Raw genomic sequence first — 21,496 nt, 5'->3', positions numbered from 1 at the left:
CACATTCTAGTAACACATTCTAGTAACACATTCTAGTAACACATTTTAGTAACACATTCTAACAACACATTCTAGTAACACATTCTAGTAACACATTATAGTAACACATTCTAGTAACACATTCTAGTAACACATTCTAGTAACACATTCTAGTAACACATTCTAACAACACATTCTAACAACACATTCTAACAACACATTCTAACAACACATTCTAACAACACATTCTGGTAACACATTCTAGTAACACATTCTAGTAACACATTCTAACAACACATTCTGGTAACACATTCTAGTAACACATTTTAGTAACACATTCTAGTAACACATTCTAGTAACACATTCTAGTAACACATTCTAGTAACACATTCTAGTAACACATTCTAACAACACATTCTAACAACACATTCTAACAACACATTCTGGTAACACATTCTAGTAACACATTTTAGTAACACATTCTAGTAACACATTTTAGTAACACATTCTAGTAACACATTCTAGTAACACATTCTAGTAACACATTCTAACAACACATTCTAACAACACATTCTAACAACACATTCTGGTAACACATTCTAGTAACACATTCTAGTAACACATTCTAGTAACACATTCTAGTAACACATTCTAACAACACATTCTGGTAACACATTCTAGTAACACATTTTAGTAACACATTATAGTAACACATTCTAGTAACACATTCTAACAACACATTCTAACAACACATTCTAACAACACATTCTGGTAACACATTCTAGTAACACATTCTAGTAACACATTCTAACAACACATTCTAACAACACATTCTAGTAACACATTCTAGTAACACATTCTAGTAACACATTCTAGTAACACATTCTAACAACACATTCTAGTAACACATTCTAACAACACATTCTAACAACACATTCTAGTAACACATTCTAGTAACACATTCTAGTAACACATTCTAGTAACACATTCTAGTAACACATTCTAACAGCACATTTTGGGACACAGGAGAATCCTCTCACTCTTGCAGCGTACTGTAAACCTCGTCCCCATGCTGGTGAACGACAGTACCTACCGCGTGACCTGCAGAGTGTGAAATAACATACATTTCTACATACTCTATTTGTCATTGCTGTACTGTCAGCCTTGAAGTCTGGCAAGTGAGAGCATTTGATTCCGAGTTCAGTGAGTTTGGTCCCTGCAGTCAGCTGACAGACGAGGTTTACATCTCGATGCAGAAGTTAGGAGACTGACAGAGACTGATCTTGGTAGAACTGTGACTTATTGACTGGATGTTGACTGCATGTCAGTACAGGAAGGTCGGTCCTCACAGGGGCCTCGACTGTTCCATTGACATGGACATGGTCCTAATCGTTACTGATGAGCATGGAGAATTCTCCATCATATGCATTCCATTCCACGCTCTGCAAACCGAGACATAAATATTTTGTTTTCTCTCTTTCCTTCTCTCCACATGAACTCAACCACATTATGTATACGTTAAATGTACATCAAATGTAGAACATTCCATATTTATACATTTGTGAATAGTTTTATAACTCTCTAAGTTTTCATAAAACTTTATCACCGCGGAAGTTCCCTACAGTGTAAACTAACGTGTACCTTCTGTGGTTCTCAACGTTCCACAGTCATAAGGGTTCTATTCAGTAAGGGTTCTATTCAGTAAGGGTTCTATTCAGTAAGGGTTCTATTCAGTAAGGATTCTATTCAGTAAGGGTTCTATTCAGTAAGGGTTCTATTCAGTAAGGATTCTATTCAGTAAGGGTTCTATTCAGTAAGGATTCTATTCAGTAAGGGTTCTATTCAGTAAGGATTCTATTCAGTAAGGATTCTATTCAGTAAGGATTCTATTCAGTAAGGGTTCTATTCAGTAAGGATGCTATTCAGTAAGGATTCTATTCAGTAAGGATGCTATTCAGTAAGGATTCTATTCAGTAAGGATGGGTGACATAATTCAATGAATGATATTATCTCTATGGGTTGCGTAATGTAATGTACGGTACAGTATGGGGAGTGTTAAGAATCAATGTCTTGCTCTCGTTCCCCTGTTCTGTTCACAGCTGTATAGTTTCAGACCAAGCCCTTTCCCTATCCCCTAACCCTATCCCCTAGCCCTATCCCCTAGCCCTATCCCTATCCCCTAGCCCTATCTCCTAGCCCTATCCCCAGACCTTACCCCCAGCCCCTATCCCAGCCCCAACCCAAACCCTATCCCCTAGCCCTATCCCCTAGCCCTATCCCCAGACCTTACCCCCAGCCCCTATCCCAGCCCCAACCCAAACCCTATCCCCTAGCCCTATCCCCAGACCTTACCCCCAGCCCCTATCCCAGCCCCAACCCAAACCCTATCCCCTATCCCTATCCCCTAGCCCTATCCCCAGACCTTACCCCCAGCCCCTATCCCAGCCCCAACCCAAACCCTATCCCCTAGCTCTATCCCCATCCCTATCCCCCAGCCCCAGCACTATCCCCAGCCCCAGTCATATCCCTCATCCCCAGTCCTATCCCCCAGCCCCATCCCTATCCCTGTCTCCAGCCCCAGTCCTATCCCCCAGCCCCATCCCTATACCCAGCCCCATCCCTATACCCAGCCCCAGCCCTATCCCCCCAACACCAGCCCTATCCCCCAGCCCTATCCCCACAACACCAACCCTATCCCCCAAACCCAACCCTATCCCCCAAACCCAGCCCTATTCCCCAACCCCAGCCCTATTCCCCAACCCCAGCCCTATCCCTCTACCCCAGCCCTATCCCTCTACCCCAGCCCTATTCCCCAACACCAACCCTATCCCCCAAACCCAACCCTATCCCCCAAACCCAACCCTATCCCCCAAACCCAGCCCTATTCCCCAACCCCAGCCCTATTCCCCGACCCCAGCCCTATCCCTCTACCCCAACCCTATCCCCCAGCCAAAGCTCTATCCCCCCAACCCTATCCCCCAACCCTATCCCCCAGCCCCATCCCTATCCCTGTCTCCAGTCCCAGTCCTATCCCCCAGCCCCATCCCTATACCCAGCCCCATCCCTATACCCAGCCCCAGCCCTATCCCCCCAACACCAGCCCTATCCCCCAGCCCTATCCCCACAACACCAACCCTATCCCCCAAACCCAACCCTATCCCCCAAACCCAGCCCTATTCCCCAACCCCAGCCCTATTCCCCAACCCCAGCCCTATCCCTCTACCCCAGCCCTATCCCTCTACCCCAGCCCTATTCCCCAACACCAACCCTATCCCCCAAACCCAACCCTATCCCCCAAACCCAGCCCTATTCCCCAACCCCAGCCCTATTCCCCGACCCCAGCCCTATCCCTCTACCCCAACCCTATCCCCCAGCCAAAGCTCTATCCCCCCAGCCCTATCCCCAACCCAAGCCCTATCCCCCAGCCCCAACCCCAGCTCTATCCCCCAGCCCCCATCCCCAGCCCCAACCCTAACCCCAGCCCTATCCCCATCCCCAGCCCCAACCCCAGCTCTATCCCCCAGCCCCTATCCCCAACCCCAGCCCCCAGCCCCAGCCCTATCCCCAACCCCAACCCCAGCCCCAGCCCCTATCCCCAACCCCAGCCCATTCCCCAGCCCCAACCCCAGCTCTATCCCCCAGCCCCTATCCCCAACCCCAGCCCCAACCCCAGCTCTATCCCCCAGCCCCTATCCCCAACCCCCAGCCCCAACCCCAGCCCCTACCCCCAACCCAACCCCCAGCCCCTATCCCCAACCCCAGCGCCAACCCCAGCCCCAGCCCCAACCCCAGCCCCTATCCCCAACCCCAGCCCCATCCCCAGCCCCAACCCCAGCTCTATCCCCCAGCCCCTATCCCCAACCCCAGCCCCTATCCCCAGCCCCTATCCCCAACCCCAGCCCCAACCCCAGCTCTATCCCCCAGCCCCTATCCCCAACCCCAGCCCCAACCCCAGCCCCAGCCCCTATCCCCAACCCCATCCCCAGACCCAACCCCAGCTCTATCCCCCAGCCCCTATCCCCAGTCCCTATCCCCAACCCCAGCCCCAACCCCAGCTCTATCCCCCAGCCCTAACCCCAGCCCCAACCCTAACCCCAGCTCCAACCCTAACCCCAACCCCAGCCCTATCCCCCAGCCCTAACCCTAACCCCTAACCCCAACCCCAGCCCCAACCCTAACCCCCAACCCCAGCCCTATCCCCCAGCACTAACCCTAACCCTAACCCCAACCCCAGCAACAACCCTAATCCCCAACCCCAGCTCTAACCCCCAAACCTAACCCCCAACCCCAGCCCTAACCCCCAACCCTAACCCCACCCCAGCCCCAGCCCCAACCCCAGCCCTAACCCCACCCCAGCCCCAGCCCCAACCCCAGCCCTAACCCCCAACCCCAGCCCTAACCCCCGGACCTAACCCTAACCCCCAAAAACAGCCCTATCCCCCGGACCTAACCCTAACCCCAGCCCCAACCCCAGCCCTATCCCCCAGCACTAACCCTAACCCTAACCCCAACCCCAGCAACAACCCTAATCCCCAACCCCAGCTCTAACCCCCAAACCTAACCCCCAACCCCAGCCCTAACCCCCAACCCTAACCCCACCCCAGCCCCAGCCCCAACCCCAGCCCTAACCCCACCCCAGCCCCAGCCCCAACCCCAGCCCTAACCCCCAACCCCAGCCCTAACCCCCGGACCTAACCCTAACCCCCAAAAACAGCCCTATCCCCCGGACCTAACCCTAACCCCAGCCCCAACCCCTGCCCTATCCCCCAGCACTAACCCTAACCCTAACCCCAACCCCAGCAACAACCCTAATCCCCAACCCCAGCTCTAACCCCCAAACCTAACCCCCAACCCCAGCCCTAACCCCCAACCCTAACCCCACCCCAGCCCCAGCCCCAACCCCAGCCCTAACCCCACCCCAGCCCCAGCCCCAACCCCAGCCCTAACCCCCAACCCCAGCCCTAACCCCCGGACCTAACCCTAACCCCCAAAAACAGCCCTATCCCCCGGACCTAACCCTACCCTACCCCAGCCCCAACCCCAGCCCTATCCCCCAGCACTAACCCTAACCCTAACCCCAGCCCCAACCCCACCCCAGCCATATCCTCCAGTCATATCCACCCTCTCATTCTTTCCATCCCTGTCATCTTCTTTTCTTTCTCATCTCTTCTTCTCTGTCTTTTCCCCTGGTGAAGAGCTGTTGTAACAGATGTTCTCATCTCCACCAGTCACATCCCTCATTATCTTCCTCCCTCTCATCTCTCTCTCTCTCATTGTGGATGGACAGAGCATCTGATGTGAAAGAAGAGGTGGCGATGATGTCATGCTCTCACCAGCAGGGCCTTCCAGGGTGTTTAAGCCATGTAATTAACATGTAGACTAAAGGACCGGGTCACCACCACGGTGTGTGTGGTGTGTGGTGTGTGAGGTGTGTGTGTGGTGTGTGTGTGTGAGGTGTGTGTGGTGTGTGTGTGGTGTGTGTGTGTGTGTCCCCCTGTGAGTGGTGTGTGGTGTGTGTGTCCCTGTGAGTGGTGTGTGGTGTGGTGTGTGTGTCCCTGTGTATGCGTGTTTGTGTGTGTGTGTGTGTGTGTGTGTGTGTGTGTGTGTGTGTGTGTGTGTGTGTGTGTGTGTGTGGTGTCTCGTTTAATCTGACTGCTATGACCTTTACTTGACCTAGCTGACCTTCAAACGGACCTTTTTTATCACCATCATCAAGACAGACATACCTCAGACCCCCTAGACAGACACACAGACAGTACATACTCCTGTAACACTGTTAACAGCCTAACGATAGTCCTCTCTTCTCTTATTTTCTATCCAACTCTCCTCGCCTCTATTCTCCCCCTTTATCTCGTGTCCTCTACTCTTCACTAATTTCCCCTCCACTTCCCTCTCTCTTAACTATTTTCCTTTTCTTTTTTTATCTCCTCTCCTCCCTCCTCTCCTCTCCTCCGTCCTGTAATTCTCGTATCACCCTATCTGTCTTCCTAATGGTTAGCCCTCAGCTTTGTCTCTGTCTCCATGGTAACACCCTCCATCCCGTGTCTGTGCCAGTCTGTGACATCACCGCAGTGAGATTCAGTGTTCCTTTATTAAAAAACATCCATCTTCTCCAGGGAACCATGCTTCTGTATCTCAAGGTTCACGTCAAATAGCACCCTATTCCCTATGGAGTGCACTACTTTTAGCCAGGGCATATCAGGCACAATGTAGGGAATATGGTGCCATTTGGGACCCAGGCCTTATCTGACACTCATCTCATATCGTTCTGTATTCAGTAATGTTGGGTATAGAACCATGTGGAGTCAGTAATGTTGGGTATAGAACCATGTGTAGTCAGTAGTGTTGGGTATAGAACCATGTGGAGTCAGTAATGTTGGGTATAGAACCATGTGTAGTCAGTAATGTTGGGTATAGAACCATGTGTAGTCAGTAATGTTGGGTATAGAACCATGTGGAGTCAGTAATGTTGGGTATAGAACCATGTGTAGTTAGTAATGTTGGGTATAGAACCATGTGGAGTCAGTAATGTTGGGTATAGAACCATGTGGAGTCAGTAATGTTGGGTATAGAACCATGTGGAGTCAGTAATGTTGGGTATAGAACCATGTGGAGTCAGTAATGTTGGGTATAGAACCATGTGGAGTCAGTAATGTTGGGTATAGAACCATGTGGAGTCAGTAATGTTGGGTATAGAACCATGTGGAGTCAGTAATGTTGGGTATAGAACCCTGTGGAGTCAGTAATGTTGGGTATAGAACCATGTGTAGTCAGTAATGTTGGGTATAGAACCATGTGTAGTCAGTAATGTTGGGTATAGAACCATGTGGAGTCAGTAATGTTGGGTATAGAACCATGTGGAGTCAGTAATGTTGGGTATAGAACCATGTGTAGTCAGTAATGTTGGGTATAGAACCATGTGGAGTCAGTAATGTTGGGTATAGAACCATGTGGAGTCAGGAATGTTGGGTATAGAACCATGTGGAGTCAGTAATGTTGGGTATAGAACCATGTGGAGTCAGTAGTGTTGGGTATAGAACCATGTGGAGTCAGTAATGTTGGGTATAGAACCATGTGGAGTCAGTAATGTTGGGTATAGAACCATGTGGAGTCAGGAATGTAGGGTATAGAACCATGTGGAGTCAGTAGTGTTGGGTATAGAACCATGTGGAGTCAGGAATGTTGGGTATAGAACCATGTGTAGTCAGTAATGTTGGGTATAGAACCATGTGGAGTCAGTAGTGTTGGGTATAGAACCATGTGGAGTCAGTAATGTTGGGTATAGAACCATGTGGAGTCAGTAGTGTTGGGTATAGAACCATATGGAGTCAGGAATGTAGGGTATAGAACCATGTGGAGTCAGTAGTGTTGGGTATAGAACCATGTGGAGTCAGGAATGTTGGGTATAGAACCATGTGTAGTCAGTAGTGTTGGGTATAGAACCATGTGGAGTCAGTAATGTTGGGTATAGAACCATGTGGAGTCAGTAATGTTGGGTATAGAACCATGTGGAGTCAGTAATGTTGGGTACAGAACCCTGTGGAGTCAGTAATGTTGGGTATAGAACCATGTGTAGTCAGTAATGTTGGGTATAGAACCCTGTGGAGTCAGTAATGTTGGGTATAGAACCATGTGCACTCAGTAATGTTGGGTATAGAACCCTGTGGAGTCAGTAATGTTGGGTATAGAACCATGTGCACTCAGTAATGTTGGGTATAGAACCATGTGGAGTCAGTAATGTTGGGTATAGAACCATGTGGAGTCAGTAATGTTGGGTATAGAACCATGTGGAGTCAGTAATGTTGGGTATAGAACCATGTGGAGTCAGTAATGTTGGGTATAGAACCATGTGTAGTCAGTAATGTTGGGTATAGACACATGTGTAGTCAGTAATGTTGGGTATAGAACCATGTGGAGTCAGTAATGTTGGGTATAGAACCATGTGTAGTCAGTAATGTTGGGTATAGAACGATGTGTAGTCAGTAGTGTTGGGTTTAGAACCATGTGTAGTCAGTAATGTTGGGTATAGAACCATGTGTAGTCAGTAATGTTGGGTATAGAACCATGTGGAGTCAGTAATGTTGGGTATAGAACCATGTGTAGTCAGTAATGTTGGGTATAGAACCATGTGTAGTCAGTAGTGTTGGGTTTAGAACCATGTGTAGTCAGTAATGTTGGGTATAGAACCATGTGTAGTCAGTCGTGTTGGGTATAGAACCATGTGGAGTCAGTAATGTTGGGTATAGAACCCCTGTCCGTGTCACATCGTTCAGTGTGTTTGACCCCTGTCCGTGTCACATCGTTCCGTGTGCTCACCACTACGTTGGCAGGACATAAAAACAACTCCAGAGGAAAGACAGTCGTTTAATGTGATGTTAGGATTTAGAAAAGTGGTGTAGTTTAACTCTCACCATTACATTTTATGAAGAAATTCGCCCGATAGGATCAATAGACCTCAACTGACAGAATGACAAACATCAACACCTCGTCGGAAGAGCAAAGACTTGGAACTGTTAAAAACTCACCAGTCTTGGTGGCAGCGTGGACCTTGCCCACCTCTGTTCCCCTGAGGACCTCCTCAGACACAGTGAAGTAGTACTGAGCCTGTTCGAACAGAGGGAGCGCCACCGAGCCTCCAACCACGCTCACGTTGACACGGGCGTTCAACGGCGCCGTCAGACCGCCGCCATCCTGCGCCGAGATCACCATGGAGACCAGCGTGTTGGCCTTACCGTGAAGCGACCGCGCGAGAGAGAGATCACACCTGGAGAGAGAGAGGGAGAGAGAGAGAGAGAGAGAGAGAGAGAGAGAGAGAGAGAGAGAGAGAGAGAGAGAGAGAGAGAGAGAGAGAGAGAGAGAGAGAGAGAGAGAGGACATATTACTGAGCAGTTCATATCTGTAAAGAGTTGTATTGAAGGAAAAGTATTATAATGAATATTTAAACACTTCTGCTGTCAGGCAACTTCACTAAACTGTTATTGTTTTACTGCAGTGATCACAATCTACACGTGGCATTCTGCTATCTACAGGGACAATGATGATATTACAGAGAGGGGATTTGATGAATGGCCCCGGGCCGGCCCGGGTTGAAGTGGGTTTAGCGCTGATTGCATTCGTTTTGCCGGGGGCTCTCGTTTTGGGCCGACGGTAAAGTTGATATGCCACGCCTGTCAGGTGGATGGATGATCTTATTATTTCAGCTCATGAAACGTGAAGCTGATTAAACAGCACGATCATTACACAGGTGCACCTTGTGCTGGGAACATTTAAAAGGGCCACTCTAAAATGTGAAGTTTTGTCACACAACACAATGCCACAGATGTCTCTAGTTTTGAGGGAGCGGTGCAATTGGCATGTTGACTGCAGGAATGTTCACCGGAGCTGTTGCAAAAAAAGAATTAGACTGTTAATTTCTGTACCATATGCCGCCTCCAACATTGTTTTAGAGAATTTGGTAGTATGTCCAACTGGCCTCACAACCACAGACCACGTTGGCCCAGGACCTCCACATCTGGCTTCTTCCCCTGCGGGATCGTCTGAAACCAGCCACCTGGACAGTTGATGAAACTGAGGAGTATTTCTGTCTGTCATGAAGCCCTTTTATGGGGAAAAACTAATTCTGATTGGCTGGATCTGGCTCCAAAGTGGGTGGGCCTATGCCCTCCCAGGCCCACCCATGGTTGTGCCCCTGCCCAGTCATGTGAAATTGATAGATTAGGGCCTAATGAATTAATTTTAATTTACTGATTTCATTACATGAACAGTAACTCAGTAAAGTCTTTGAAATTGTTTCATGTTACGTTTTATATTTTTGTTAGTTAGAAAATATAAAGTTTAGTTAGAAAATGTGATAATCTATTTCATACGCATCATGCTGCCTTGTTGACAACATGAGAGAGCAGCGAAGATTACTGTTTGGATTTTTGAGGAGGGCGCTCTTTCCTCACACCGCTTTTCCCCCGTTCACATCACGGGCCACAGCCCGGGAACACCGGGGGATTTAACTTCATAATGGAACTACCACATTGATCTGCAACAGAAGAACTCTCTAGAACTGCTGATGTAGTACTGTCCCTGGCATCAGATAGTCTAGAAATCAGCTTGTGTCACTTTTATCCGTTTCGCAGTGTAATTGTACACAGTTTAAATGACATTGTATTTTGTATTAGATTGACTGTACTGAGAACTGTGGTGAATTGGTGGATGTTTGTGGACTATATTTAAACTGTATATATATTTTAAATAGGGTTCCGTTTAGGACTGTACTTTATATTGCGCATAGTTTGGATTATTATAATAATATTGTATTACAGTGCTCTAGAGACACTATTAACTGAAGATTAGTAAATAACAGTTAGTTTAACGTTTCGTCTCTGACTCTGACTCTGACTCTCTCTCTCTCTCTCTCTCTCTCTCTCTCTCTCTCTCTCTCTCTCTCTCTCTCTCTCTCTCTCTCTCTCTCTCTCTCTCTCTCTCTCTCTCTCTCTCTCTCTCTCTCTCTCTCTCTCTCTCTCTCTCTCACTCACTCTCTAGGTGACAGCGACAGATGCTGACCGTGGTTCGTTCGGAGCAGTATCGTACTCCCTAGGGTCTGGTTCTAGCAGTATGGTACCGGCCCAGTTTACTGTCAACAAGGAGACTGGTCAGCTGTGTTCCAGCACCACACTGGATCGAGAGCAGGGGTCAGGCAACTACGACCTCACCGTGACCGCTACTGATGGGGTGAGAACCTGTCTTCTGCTGTGTTGTGTTGTCCTTTTCTTCCGCCTCCTCTCTTCTCTCCTCCCCTCTCGTTTTCTCTCCTCTCCTCTTCTCTTCTCTCCTCCCCTTTCCTCCCCCTCCCCTTCCTCTCCTCTCTTCTTTTCTCCTCTCTTCTCTTCTTCTCTCCTCTCCTCTCTTCTCCTCTCCTCCCTCCCCTCCCCTCTCCTCTCTTCTTCTCTCCTCCCTCTCCTCTCATCTCTTCTCCTATCCTCCCCATCTCCCCATGTCAGACATTACTCACGAGTCCCTCCCAGTTTCTCCCCTGAAACTCTGAGGTCCCCAAGAACACCCCTAAGAGCTTCATCACTACTCTACCCAACTATAACCCCCCCATGAAGACTAGGAGATCCTGCTCTGACTCACTGTAACCCCCCAGGAAGACTAGGAGATCCTGCTCTGACTCACTGTAACCCCCCAGGAAGACTAGGAGATCCTGCTCTGACTCACTGTAACCCCTCCAGGAAGACTAGGAGATCCTGCTCTGACTCACTGTAACCCCCCAGGAAGACTAGGAGATCCTGCTCTGACTCACTGTAACCCCCCAGGAAGACTAGGAGATCCTGCTCTGACTCACTGTAACCACCCTTCAAGACTAGGAGATCCTGCTCTGACTCACTGTTACCCTCCAGGAAGACAAGGAGATCCGGCTCTGACTCACTGTAACCCTCCAGGAAGACTAGGAGATCCTGCTCTGACTCACTGTAACCCCCCTTCAAGACTAGGAGATCCTGCTCTGACTCACTGTACCCCCCAGGAAGACTAGGAGATCCTGCTGTGACTCACTGTAACCCCCCAGGAAGACTATGAGATCCTGCTCTGACTCACTGTAACCCCCCAGGAAGACTAGGAGATCCTACTGTGACTCACTGTAACCCTCCAGGAAGACTAGGAGATCCTGCTCTGACTCACTGTAACCCCCCCCAGGAAGACTAGGAGATCCTGCTGTGACTCACTGTAACCCTCCAGGAAGACTAGGAGATCCTGCTCTGACTCACTGTACCCCCCAGGAAGACTAGGAGATCCTGCTCTGACTCACTGTAACCCCCCAGGAAGACTAGGAGATCCTGCTCTGACTCACTGTAACCCCCCAGGAAGACGAGCAGATCCTGCTCTGACTCACTGTAACCCTCCAGGAAGACTAGGAGATCCTGCTCTGACTCACTGTAACCCCCCAGGAAGACTAGGAGATCCTGCTCTGACTCACTGTAACCCCCCCAGGAAGACAAGGAGATCCTGCTCTGACTCACTGTAACCCCCCCAGGAAGACAAGGAGATCCTGCTCTGACTCACTGTAACCCCCCAGGAAGACTAGGAGATCCTGCTCTGACTCACTGTAACCCCCCAGGAAGACAAGGAGATCCTGCTCTGACTCACTGTAACCCCCCCAGGAAGACAAGGAGATCCTGCTCTGACTCACTGTAACCCCCCAGGAAGACTAGGAGATCCTGCTCTGACTCACTGTAACCCCCCAGGAAGACAAGGAGATCCTGCTCTGACTCACTGTAACCCCCCCAGGAAGACAAGGAGATCCTGCTCTGACTCACTGTAACCCCCCAGGAAGACTAGGAGATCCTGCTCTGACACACTGTTACCCCCCATAATCAGACCATCAGTCTTTTCCCAGGTCACCTTAGCTGATACAGCCAATTCAAACAACACTATAGCCCTGTTAACTTCCTCTACATCTCCCCTCTAACAACATTAAAGCCCTGTTAACCTACTCTACATCTCCCCTCTAACAACACTAAAGCCCTGTTAACCTCCTCTACATCTCCCCTCTAACAGCACTAAAGCCCTGTTAACCTCCCCACCACTCCCCTCTAACAACACTAAAGCCCTGTTAACCTCCTCTACATCTCCCCTCTAACAACACTAAAGCCCTGTTAACCTCCCCACCACTCCCCTCTAACAACACTAAAGCCCTGTTAACCTCCTCTTCCACTCCCCTCTAACAACACTAAAGCCCTGTTAACCTCTACATCTCCCCTCTAACAACACTAAAGCCCTGTTAACCTCTACATCTCCCCTCTAACAACACTAAAGCCCTGTTAACCTCCTCTACATCTCCCCTCTAACAACACTAAAGGCCTGCTAACTCTCTCTCTCTCTCTCTCTCTCTCTCTCTCTCTCTCTCTCTCTCTCTCTCTCTCTCTCTCTCTCTCTCTCTCTCTCTTTCTCTCTCTCTCCCCCTCTCTCTCTCTCTGTAGGGTGGTCAGAGTGCAGTGACCCGTGTGCGTGTGTATCTGGAAGATGTTAATGACAACCGTCCATCCTTCTATCCGGCGCTCTACACCGTGAGCCTCAGCACCCAGAGCGCCCCTGGAACCTCCGTCACCAAGGTGACGGCCAACGACCCCGACGCTGGTGACAACGGCAGGGTGACCTATCGCACGGTGCCGGGAGGAGGCTCCACCTTCTTCACCCTCAACAAGGACACAGGTGTGTGTGTGTGTGTAATATCATCATTGTCCCTGTAGATAGCAGAATGCCACGTGTAGATTGTGATCACTGCAGTAAAACAATAACAGTTTAGTGAAGTTGCCTGACAGCAGAAGTGTTTAAATATTCATTATAATACTTTTCCTTCAATACAACTCTTTACAGATATGAACTGCTCAGTAATATGTCCTCTCTCTCTCTCTCTCTCTCTCTCTCTCTCTCTCTCTCTCTCTCTCTCTCTCTCTCTCTCTCTCTCTCTCCCTCTCTCTCTCCAGGTGTGATCTCTCTCGCGCGGTCGCTTCACGGTAAGGCCAACACGCTGGTCTCCATGGTGATCTCGGCGCAGGATGGCGGCGGTCTGACGGCGCCGTTGAACGCCCGTGTCAACGTGAGCGTGGTTGGAGGCTCGGTGGCGCTCCCTCTGTTCGAACAGGCTCAGTACTACTTCACTGTGTCTGAGGAGGTCCTCAGGGGAACAGAGGTGGGCAAGGTCCACGCTGCCACCAAGACTGGTGAGTTTTTAACAGTTCCAAGTCTTTGCTCTTCCGACGAGGTGTTGATGTTTGTCATTCTGTCAGTTGAGGTCTATTGATCCTATCGGGCGAATTTCTTCATAAAATGTAATGGTGAGAGTTAAACTACACCACTTTTCTAAATCCTAACATCACATTAAACGACTGTCTTTCCTCTGGAGTTGTTTTTATGTCCTGCCAACGTAGTGGTGAGCACACGGAACGATGTGACACGGACAGGGGTCAAACACACTGAACGATGTGACACGGACAGGGGTCAAACACACGGAACGATGTGACACGGACAGGGGTCACACACACTGCTAGATTCTTCACTTGGCCGTGAGGATTCTCCGTTGTCTCCGTTCTCACGTTGTCTCTCTAAAACAATGGATTCTCCGTACCACGTTGTCCCTCTAAAACAATGGATTCTCCGTACCACGTTGTCTCTATAAAACAATGGATTCTCCGTACCACGTTGTCTCTCTAAAACAATGGATTCTCCGTACCACGTTGTCTCTCTAAAACAATGGATTCTCTGTACCAAGTTGTCTCTCTAAAACAATGGATTCTCTGTACCACGTTGTCTCTATAAAACAATGGATTCTCCGTACCACGTTGTCTCTATAAAACAATGGATTCTCCGTACCACGTTGTCTCTCTAAAACAATGGATTCTCCGTACCACGTTGTCTCTCTAAAACAATGGATTCTCTGTACCACGTTGTCTCTCTAAAACAATGGATTCTCTGTACCACGTTGTCTCTATAAAACAATGGATTCTCCGTTGTCTCCGTACCACGTTGTCTCTATAAAACAATGGATTCTCCGTACCACGTTGTCTCTATAAAACAATGGATTCTCCGTACCACGTTGTCTCTCTAAAACAATGGATTCTCCGTACCACGTTGTCTCTCTAAAACAATGGATTCTCTGTACCACGTTGTCTCTATAAAACAATGGATTCTCCGTACCACGTTGTCTCTCTAAAACAATGGATTCTCCGTACCACGTTGTCTCTCTAAAACAATGGATTCTCTGTACCACGTTGTCTCTATAAAACAATGGATTCTCCGTTGTCTCCGTACCACGTTGTCTCTATAAAACAATGGATTCTCCGTACCACGTTGTCTCTCTAAAACAATGGATTCTCCGTACCACGTTGTCTCTCTAAAACAATGGATTCTCTGTACCACGTTGTCTCTCTAAAACAATGGATTCTCCGTACCACGTTGTCTCTCTAAAACAATGGATTCTCCGTACCACGTTGTCTCTATAAAACAATGGATTCTCTGTACCACGTTGTCTCTATAAAACAATGGATTCTCCGTACCACGTTGTCTCTCTAAAACAATGGATTCTCTGTACCACGTTGTCTCTATAAAACAATGGATTCTCCGTACCACGTTGTCTCTATAAAACAATGGATTCTCTGTACCACGTTGTCTCTATAAAACAATGGATTCTCCGTACCACGTTGTCTCTATAAAACAATGGATTCTCCGTACCACGTTGTCTCTCTAAAACAATGGATTCTCCGTACCACGTTGTCCCTCTAAAACAATGGATTCTCCGTACCACGTTGTCTCTATACAACAATGGATTCTCCGTACCACGTTGTCTCTATAAAACAATGGATTCTCCGTACCACGTTGTCTCTATAAAACAATGGATTCTCCGTTCTCACGTTGTCTCTATAAAACAATGGATTCTCCGTACCACGTTGTCTCTATAAAACAATGGATTCTCCGTACCACGTTGTCTCTCTAAAACAATGGATTCTCCGTACCACGTTGTCTCTATAAAACAATGGATTCTCCGTACCACGTTGTCTCTCTAAAACAATGGATTCTCTGTACCAAGTTGTCTCTGTAAAACAATGAAGTGATGATGTGATTAGATTTAATGTGGCTGTGGCTGAAAGCATCCACATACCATTTTTTTCAGTCAGACATTCACACTTGCCATACAGGTGTTGACATTTCTAGCCAACCATTTTGAATTGAAGGACATTGCTTGTGAACTTCAGAGCTGTAACATTTCGAACACTTTGACTTTGGTTATAAAGGAAAGTTTAAACGCATACTAGTGGTCATGACCTCAGCTGGAGAGTCGACACGTTCTGGGTGATGTGAAACAACGTCATTATGGCTTCACTGGCTTCCTCTCCAGGCCAGCTCTCATTGGCTAATACTCATCAAACTTCTCAAAACATTGTTATGTCACACGACAATAGAATTTCAGATTCTGTGCCGATAAAATCAAACGTTTGAAAATATCAGAACGTCTGGGACGACTCAAAGACTGGATCGGTAGCCCTCAGATTGCGTCTCTTTACCAGCTCACATTAAACTAATATCTGTAACGGCCCACGCGCCCCGAGTAGGCAGCGACATGGGGATTTAGTCTCTGATCTCTAAAAAACTTATCTGGGGCAGTTAAATGGTGTAGTGTTTACACACGGCTGAAGCAGTTTACCATACTGTTTTTCTGCCTCTGACTAAGTCCCGGGCTTTTATAGTAAAGCCTTGGTCCATGGGTCCAGTCTTACTCTAGCTAAATCGGTTGGCTACAGTGGTTCTCAAACAATGACACATATTGGCTATGAGTTCTGCATACCTCACTATCTGTATGAGTAATTCATTAGAGTCTTGGTGTCGTCAGAGATTAGTTACCCTGGTATCCTCAACTCACCTTACGGGTTCTGGTCAGAGATTAGTTATCCTGGTATCCTCAACTCACCTTACGGGTTCTGGTCAGAGATTAGTTATCCTGGTATCCTCAACTCACCTTACGGGTTCTGGTCAGAGAATAGTTATCCTGGTATCCTCAACTCACCTTACGGGTTCTGGTCAGAGAATAGTTACCCTGGTATCCTCAACTCACCTTACGGGTTCTGGTCAGAGAATAGTTACCCTGGTATCCTCAGCTCACCTTACGGGTTCTGGTCAGAGAATAGTTACCCTGGTATCCTCAACTCACCTTACGGGTTCTGGTCAGAGAATAGTTACCCTGGTATCCTCAACTCACCTTACGGGTTCTGGTCAGAGAATAGTTACCCTGGTATCCTCAGCTCACCTTACGGGTTCTGGTCAGAGAATAGTTACCCTGGTATCCTCAGCTCACCTTACGGGTTCTGGTCAGAGAATAGTTATCCTGGTATCCTCAACTCACATTATGAGTTCTGGTCAGAGAATAGTTATCCTGGTATCCTCAGCTCACCTTACGGGTTCTGGTCAGAGAATAGTTACCCTGGTATCCTCAGCTCACCTTACGGGTTCTGGTCAGAGAATGGTTATCCTGGTATCCTCAGCTCACCTTACGAGTTCTGGTCAGAGAATAGTTATCCTGGTATCCTCATCTCACCTTACGGGTTCTGGTCAGAGAATGGTTATCCTGGTATCCTCAGCTCACCTTACGGGTTCTGGTCAGAGAATAGTTACCCTGGTATCCTTACCTCACCTTACGAGTTCTGGTCAGAGAATAGTTACCCTGGTATCCTCAGCTCACCTTACGAGTTCTGGTCAGAGAATAGTTATCCTGGTATCCTCATCTCACCTTACGGGTTCTGGTCAGAGAATAGTTACCCTGGTATCCCCAACTCACCTTACGAGTTCTGGTCAGAGAATAGTTATCCTGGTATCCTCAACTCACCTTACGGGTTCTGGTCAGAGAATAGTTATCGTGGTATCCTCAGCTCACCTTACGAGTTCTGGTCAGATAATAGTTACCCTGGTATCCCCAACTCACCTTACGAGTTCTGGTCAGAGAATAGTTATCCTGGTATCCTCAACTCACCTTACGGGTTCTGGTCAGAGAATAGTTACCCTGGTATCCTCAGCTCACCTTACGGGTTCTGGTCAGAGATTAGTTACCCTGGTATCCTCAGCTCACCTTACGAGTTCTGGTCAGAGAATAGTTACCCTGGTATCCTCAGCTCACCTTACGGGTTCTGGTCAGAGAATAGTTATCCTGGTATCCTCAACTCACCTTACGGGTTCCGGTCCGAAGTCGAGGGCCGTTTGGAACCGATCTTAAAACGCCATCTCTCATCCTTCCTCACCTCTCGGTTGGCTGATTTAACGTGGATTATTTCCCACAAAGAACTCGAGTTGGCTTTTTTTTCCATGGAATGAACAACTGCAGAATGATTTCTATGAGAGGTGGTTTTGAGTAAGAGTCAAGAGAAGAAGTGCTCTCATGTGGAGTGGACTTGAGGTACCCTTATCCCCCCTTATCCACTCGAACTGTGTTGTATCTACTGTCATTGAGTCTGTTGCTTTGATACGGATCCACATGAGCTTTTGTAGAAGCAGCAGATACTCTTCCTGGGATTCACACAAAACACAAAACATGACATGTAACAAAAAAACACTGATACACGGATAGACAAGGACAGTCACACACATTTAGAATACAACCGTAAACAAACAATACATCCACTTTCATCATAGCTCTTTTCAGTACAGGAGTTGAATTGGACATTTTGGAAATTGACTGTGATTGATGCTCTCTTTGTATTACAGGCTATTAAATGCCTTCTCTGTTTCACATGGGATTAACCACTATGATCCTCCCCCCCTCCCTCCTTACTTTCTTCCTTCCTCCCTCTCCATCCCTTCATCGCTCTCCATCCCTCTCCAACCCTCCCCATCCCTCCCCTCCCCATCCCTCCCCATCCCTCCATCCCTCCCCATTCCTCCCCATCCCTCTATCCCTCTATCCCTCCATCCCTCCATCCCTCCCCATCCCTCTCCATCCCTCCCCATCCCTCCCCATCCCTCTATCCCTCCTATCCCTCCATCCCTCCATCCCTCCCCATCCCTCTCCATCCCTCCCCATCCCCTCCATCCCTCCCTCCATCCCTCCCCATCCCTCCCCATCACTCTCCATCCCTCCCCATCCCTCCCCATCCCTCTCCATCCCTCCCCATCCCTCCATCCCTCCCCATCCCTCTCCATCCCTCCCCATCCCCCCATCCCTCTCCATCCCTCCCCATCCCTCCATCCCTCCCCATCCCTCCCCATCCCTCTATCCCTCCCCATCCCTCCCCATCCCTCCATCCCTCTCCATCCCTCCATACCTCCCCATCCCTCCATCCCTCTCCATCCCTCGATCCCACCCCATCCCTCCATCCCTCCATCCCTCCATCCCTCCCCATCCCTCCCCATCCCTCTCCATCCCTCCATCCCTCTCCATCCCTCCATCCCTCCCCATCCCTCCCCATCCCTCTCCATCCCTCTCCATCCCTCTCCATCCCTCCCCATCCCTCTCCATCCCTCCATCCCTCCCCATCCCTCCCCATCCCTCCATCCCTCTCCATCCCTCCCCATCCCTCCCCATCCCTCCATCCCTCTCCATCCCTCCCCATCCCTCCCCATCCCTCTCCATCCCTCCACCCCTCCCCATCCCTCCCCATCCCTTTCATCCCTCTCCATCCCCCCATCCCTCCCCATCCCTCCATCCCTCTCCATCCCTCCCCATCCCTCCCCATCCCTCTCCATCCCTCCCCATCCCTCCCCATCCCTCTCCATCCCTTCCCCTCCCTCCCCATCCCTCTCCATCCCTCCCCATCCCTCCCCATCCCTCTCCATCCATCCCTCCCCATCCCTCCCCATCCCTCCATCCCTCCCCATCCCTCCCCATCCCTCTCCATCCCTCCCCATCCCTCCCGATCCCTCTCCATCCCTCTCCATCCCTCTCCATCCCTCCCCATCCCTCCATCCCTCCCCATCCCTCTCCATCCCTCCATCCCTCCCCATCCCTCCCCATCCCTCCATCCCTCTCCATCCCTCCCCATCCCTCCCCATCCCTCTCCATCCCTCCACCCCTCCCCATCCCTCCCCATCCCTTTCCATCCCTCTCCATCCCCCCATCCCTCCCCATCCCTCCATCCCTCTCCATCCCTCCCCATCCCTCCCCATCCCTCCATCCCTCTCCATCCCTCCCCATCCCTCCCCATCCCTCTCCATCCCTCCCCATCCCTCCCCATCCCTCCCCATCCCTCTCCATCCCTCCCCATCCCTCCCCATCCCTCTCCATCCCTCCCCATCCCTCCCCATCCCTCCCCATCCATCCCTCCCCATCCCTCCCCATCCCTCCATCCCTCCCCATCCCTCCCCATCCCTCTCCATCCCTCCCCATCCCTCCCCATCCCTCTCCATCCCTCCCCATCCCTCCATCCCTCTCCATCCCTCCCCATCCCTCCCCATCCCTCTCCATCCCTCCCCATCCCTCCATCTCTCCCCATCCCTCCCCATCCCTCTCCATCCCTCTCCATCCCTCTCCATCCCTCCATCCCTCCCCATCCCTCTCCATCCCTCTCCATCCCTCCCCATCCCTCCATCCCTCCCCATCCCTCCCCATCCCTCTCCATCCCTCTCCATCCCTCTCCATCCCTCCATCCCTCCCCATCCCTCCCCATCCCTCTCCATCCCTCTCCATCCCTCCATCCCTCCCCATACTTCTCTTAGGTCATTCCCAGGACATCTCCTATTCCATCTCATCAGGGGATCCAGATGGTTATTTCACCATGGACTCTACCTCCGGGGCTCTCCGTTCCTCTGTCCCTCTGGATCACGAGGCCTGTCCCAGTCGCGACCTGGAAGTCCAGGCTCGCTACGGCTCGCCGCCCGCCTACGGAACCACACGAGTACGCATCACCATCTCAGACGTCAATGACAACTATCCCTCCTTCCTTCCCTCCTCCTCCGAATCCCTCCTTCTCCCGGAGGTGACTAAAATGGGAACGGTGGTGTACCGTGTTCAGGCCACCGACCGGGACTCTGGTCCAAACGGTCAGCTGAGTTTTGATCTGGTCTCGATCGGCACGGGGGGCAGTAGCGGTCAAAGGATGTTTGGCGTGGACCGGGGAAGCGGGGAGCTGAAGCTGATTGGTGGACTGAACTATGAAAGTGTTCCGCGCTACGACCTACAGGTTAGGGAGAATTTCAAATCTAATGTAGATAAAATAGTAAAATAAACTCCCAAATAAAGTTTTTCTTTGAAGAATGTACCAACAGGGCCGTCATATGTACTATATTAAATTAGATTATTCATTGATCTTCTCTCTCTCCCCCCTCCTCCCTGCCCCCCTCCTCCCTGCCTCCCTCCCCCCTCCTCCCAGGTGGTAGCTAAAGATGGCGGAGCCCCCCAGCTCAGCTCGACCTTCACGTTAGTTGTACATGTCCAGGCTCAGGATGCGCAGGGCCCCGCATTCGACACGCTAACCTACCGCATGGAGCTACAGGAGAACACGCCTCTAAAGACACGCTTCCTACAGGTCCGCGCCCTGAACAGAGAGGCTGCTGGGAACGGCGGTAGCTCCGCCTCTTCCTCGGTGTCGTACAGACTGCATCCGGACGGTGACGCGGCAGGGTTCGGGATCGCCCCAGATAGTGGGTGGTTGTATGTTCGTAGCTCTCTGGACCGGGAGGCTAAGGACATGTATCTACTGACGGTGTTGGCTACCTCTGGACCGGGAGGGCAGGTGAGGAACACAGCAGTTTAGGACATACGATCAGTCTTATTTTACCTTCATGTAGAATAGTGGTTTACCTTCATGTAGACTTGTGGTTTACCTTCATGTAGACTTGTGGTTTACCTTCATGTAGACTTGTGGTTTACCTTCATGTAGACTTGTGGTTTACCTTCATGTAGACTTGTGGTTTACCTTCATGTAGACTTGTGGTTTACCTTCGTGTAGACTTGTGGTTTACTTTCATGTAGACTTGTGGTTTACCTTCATGTAGACTTGTGGTTTACCTTCATGTAGACTTGTGGTTTACTTTCATGTAGACTTGTGGT

General features: G+C 49.7%; 1 protein-coding gene across 1 annotated transcript in view; it reads left to right on the top strand.

Moving 5' to 3' along the window:
• Positions 1-21,496, top strand: part of dchs1b (dachsous cadherin-related 1b) — a 251,334-nt gene that overhangs the window by 165,139 nt on the left and 64,699 nt on the right. Inside the window, exons 6-10 of the mRNA XM_071364983.1 lie at positions 10,513-10,701; positions 12,948-13,179; positions 13,455-13,691; positions 20,164-20,627; positions 20,817-21,179. Of these exons, the coding sequence (XP_071221084.1) occupies positions 10,513-10,701; positions 12,948-13,179; positions 13,455-13,691; positions 20,164-20,627; positions 20,817-21,179 (1,485 nt within the window). The remainder of the gene's footprint in view (positions 1-10,512; positions 10,702-12,947; positions 13,180-13,454; positions 13,692-20,163; positions 20,628-20,816; positions 21,180-21,496) is intronic.

This window comes from Salvelinus alpinus, chromosome 24, assembly GCF_045679555.1.
Source record: "Salvelinus alpinus chromosome 24, SLU_Salpinus.1, whole genome shotgun sequence".
Taxonomy (NCBI): Eukaryota; Metazoa; Chordata; class Actinopteri; order Salmoniformes; family Salmonidae; genus Salvelinus; species Salvelinus alpinus.
Note: the sequence above shows the minus strand (reverse complement) of the source record. Positions and strands in the feature narration are given on the sequence as shown.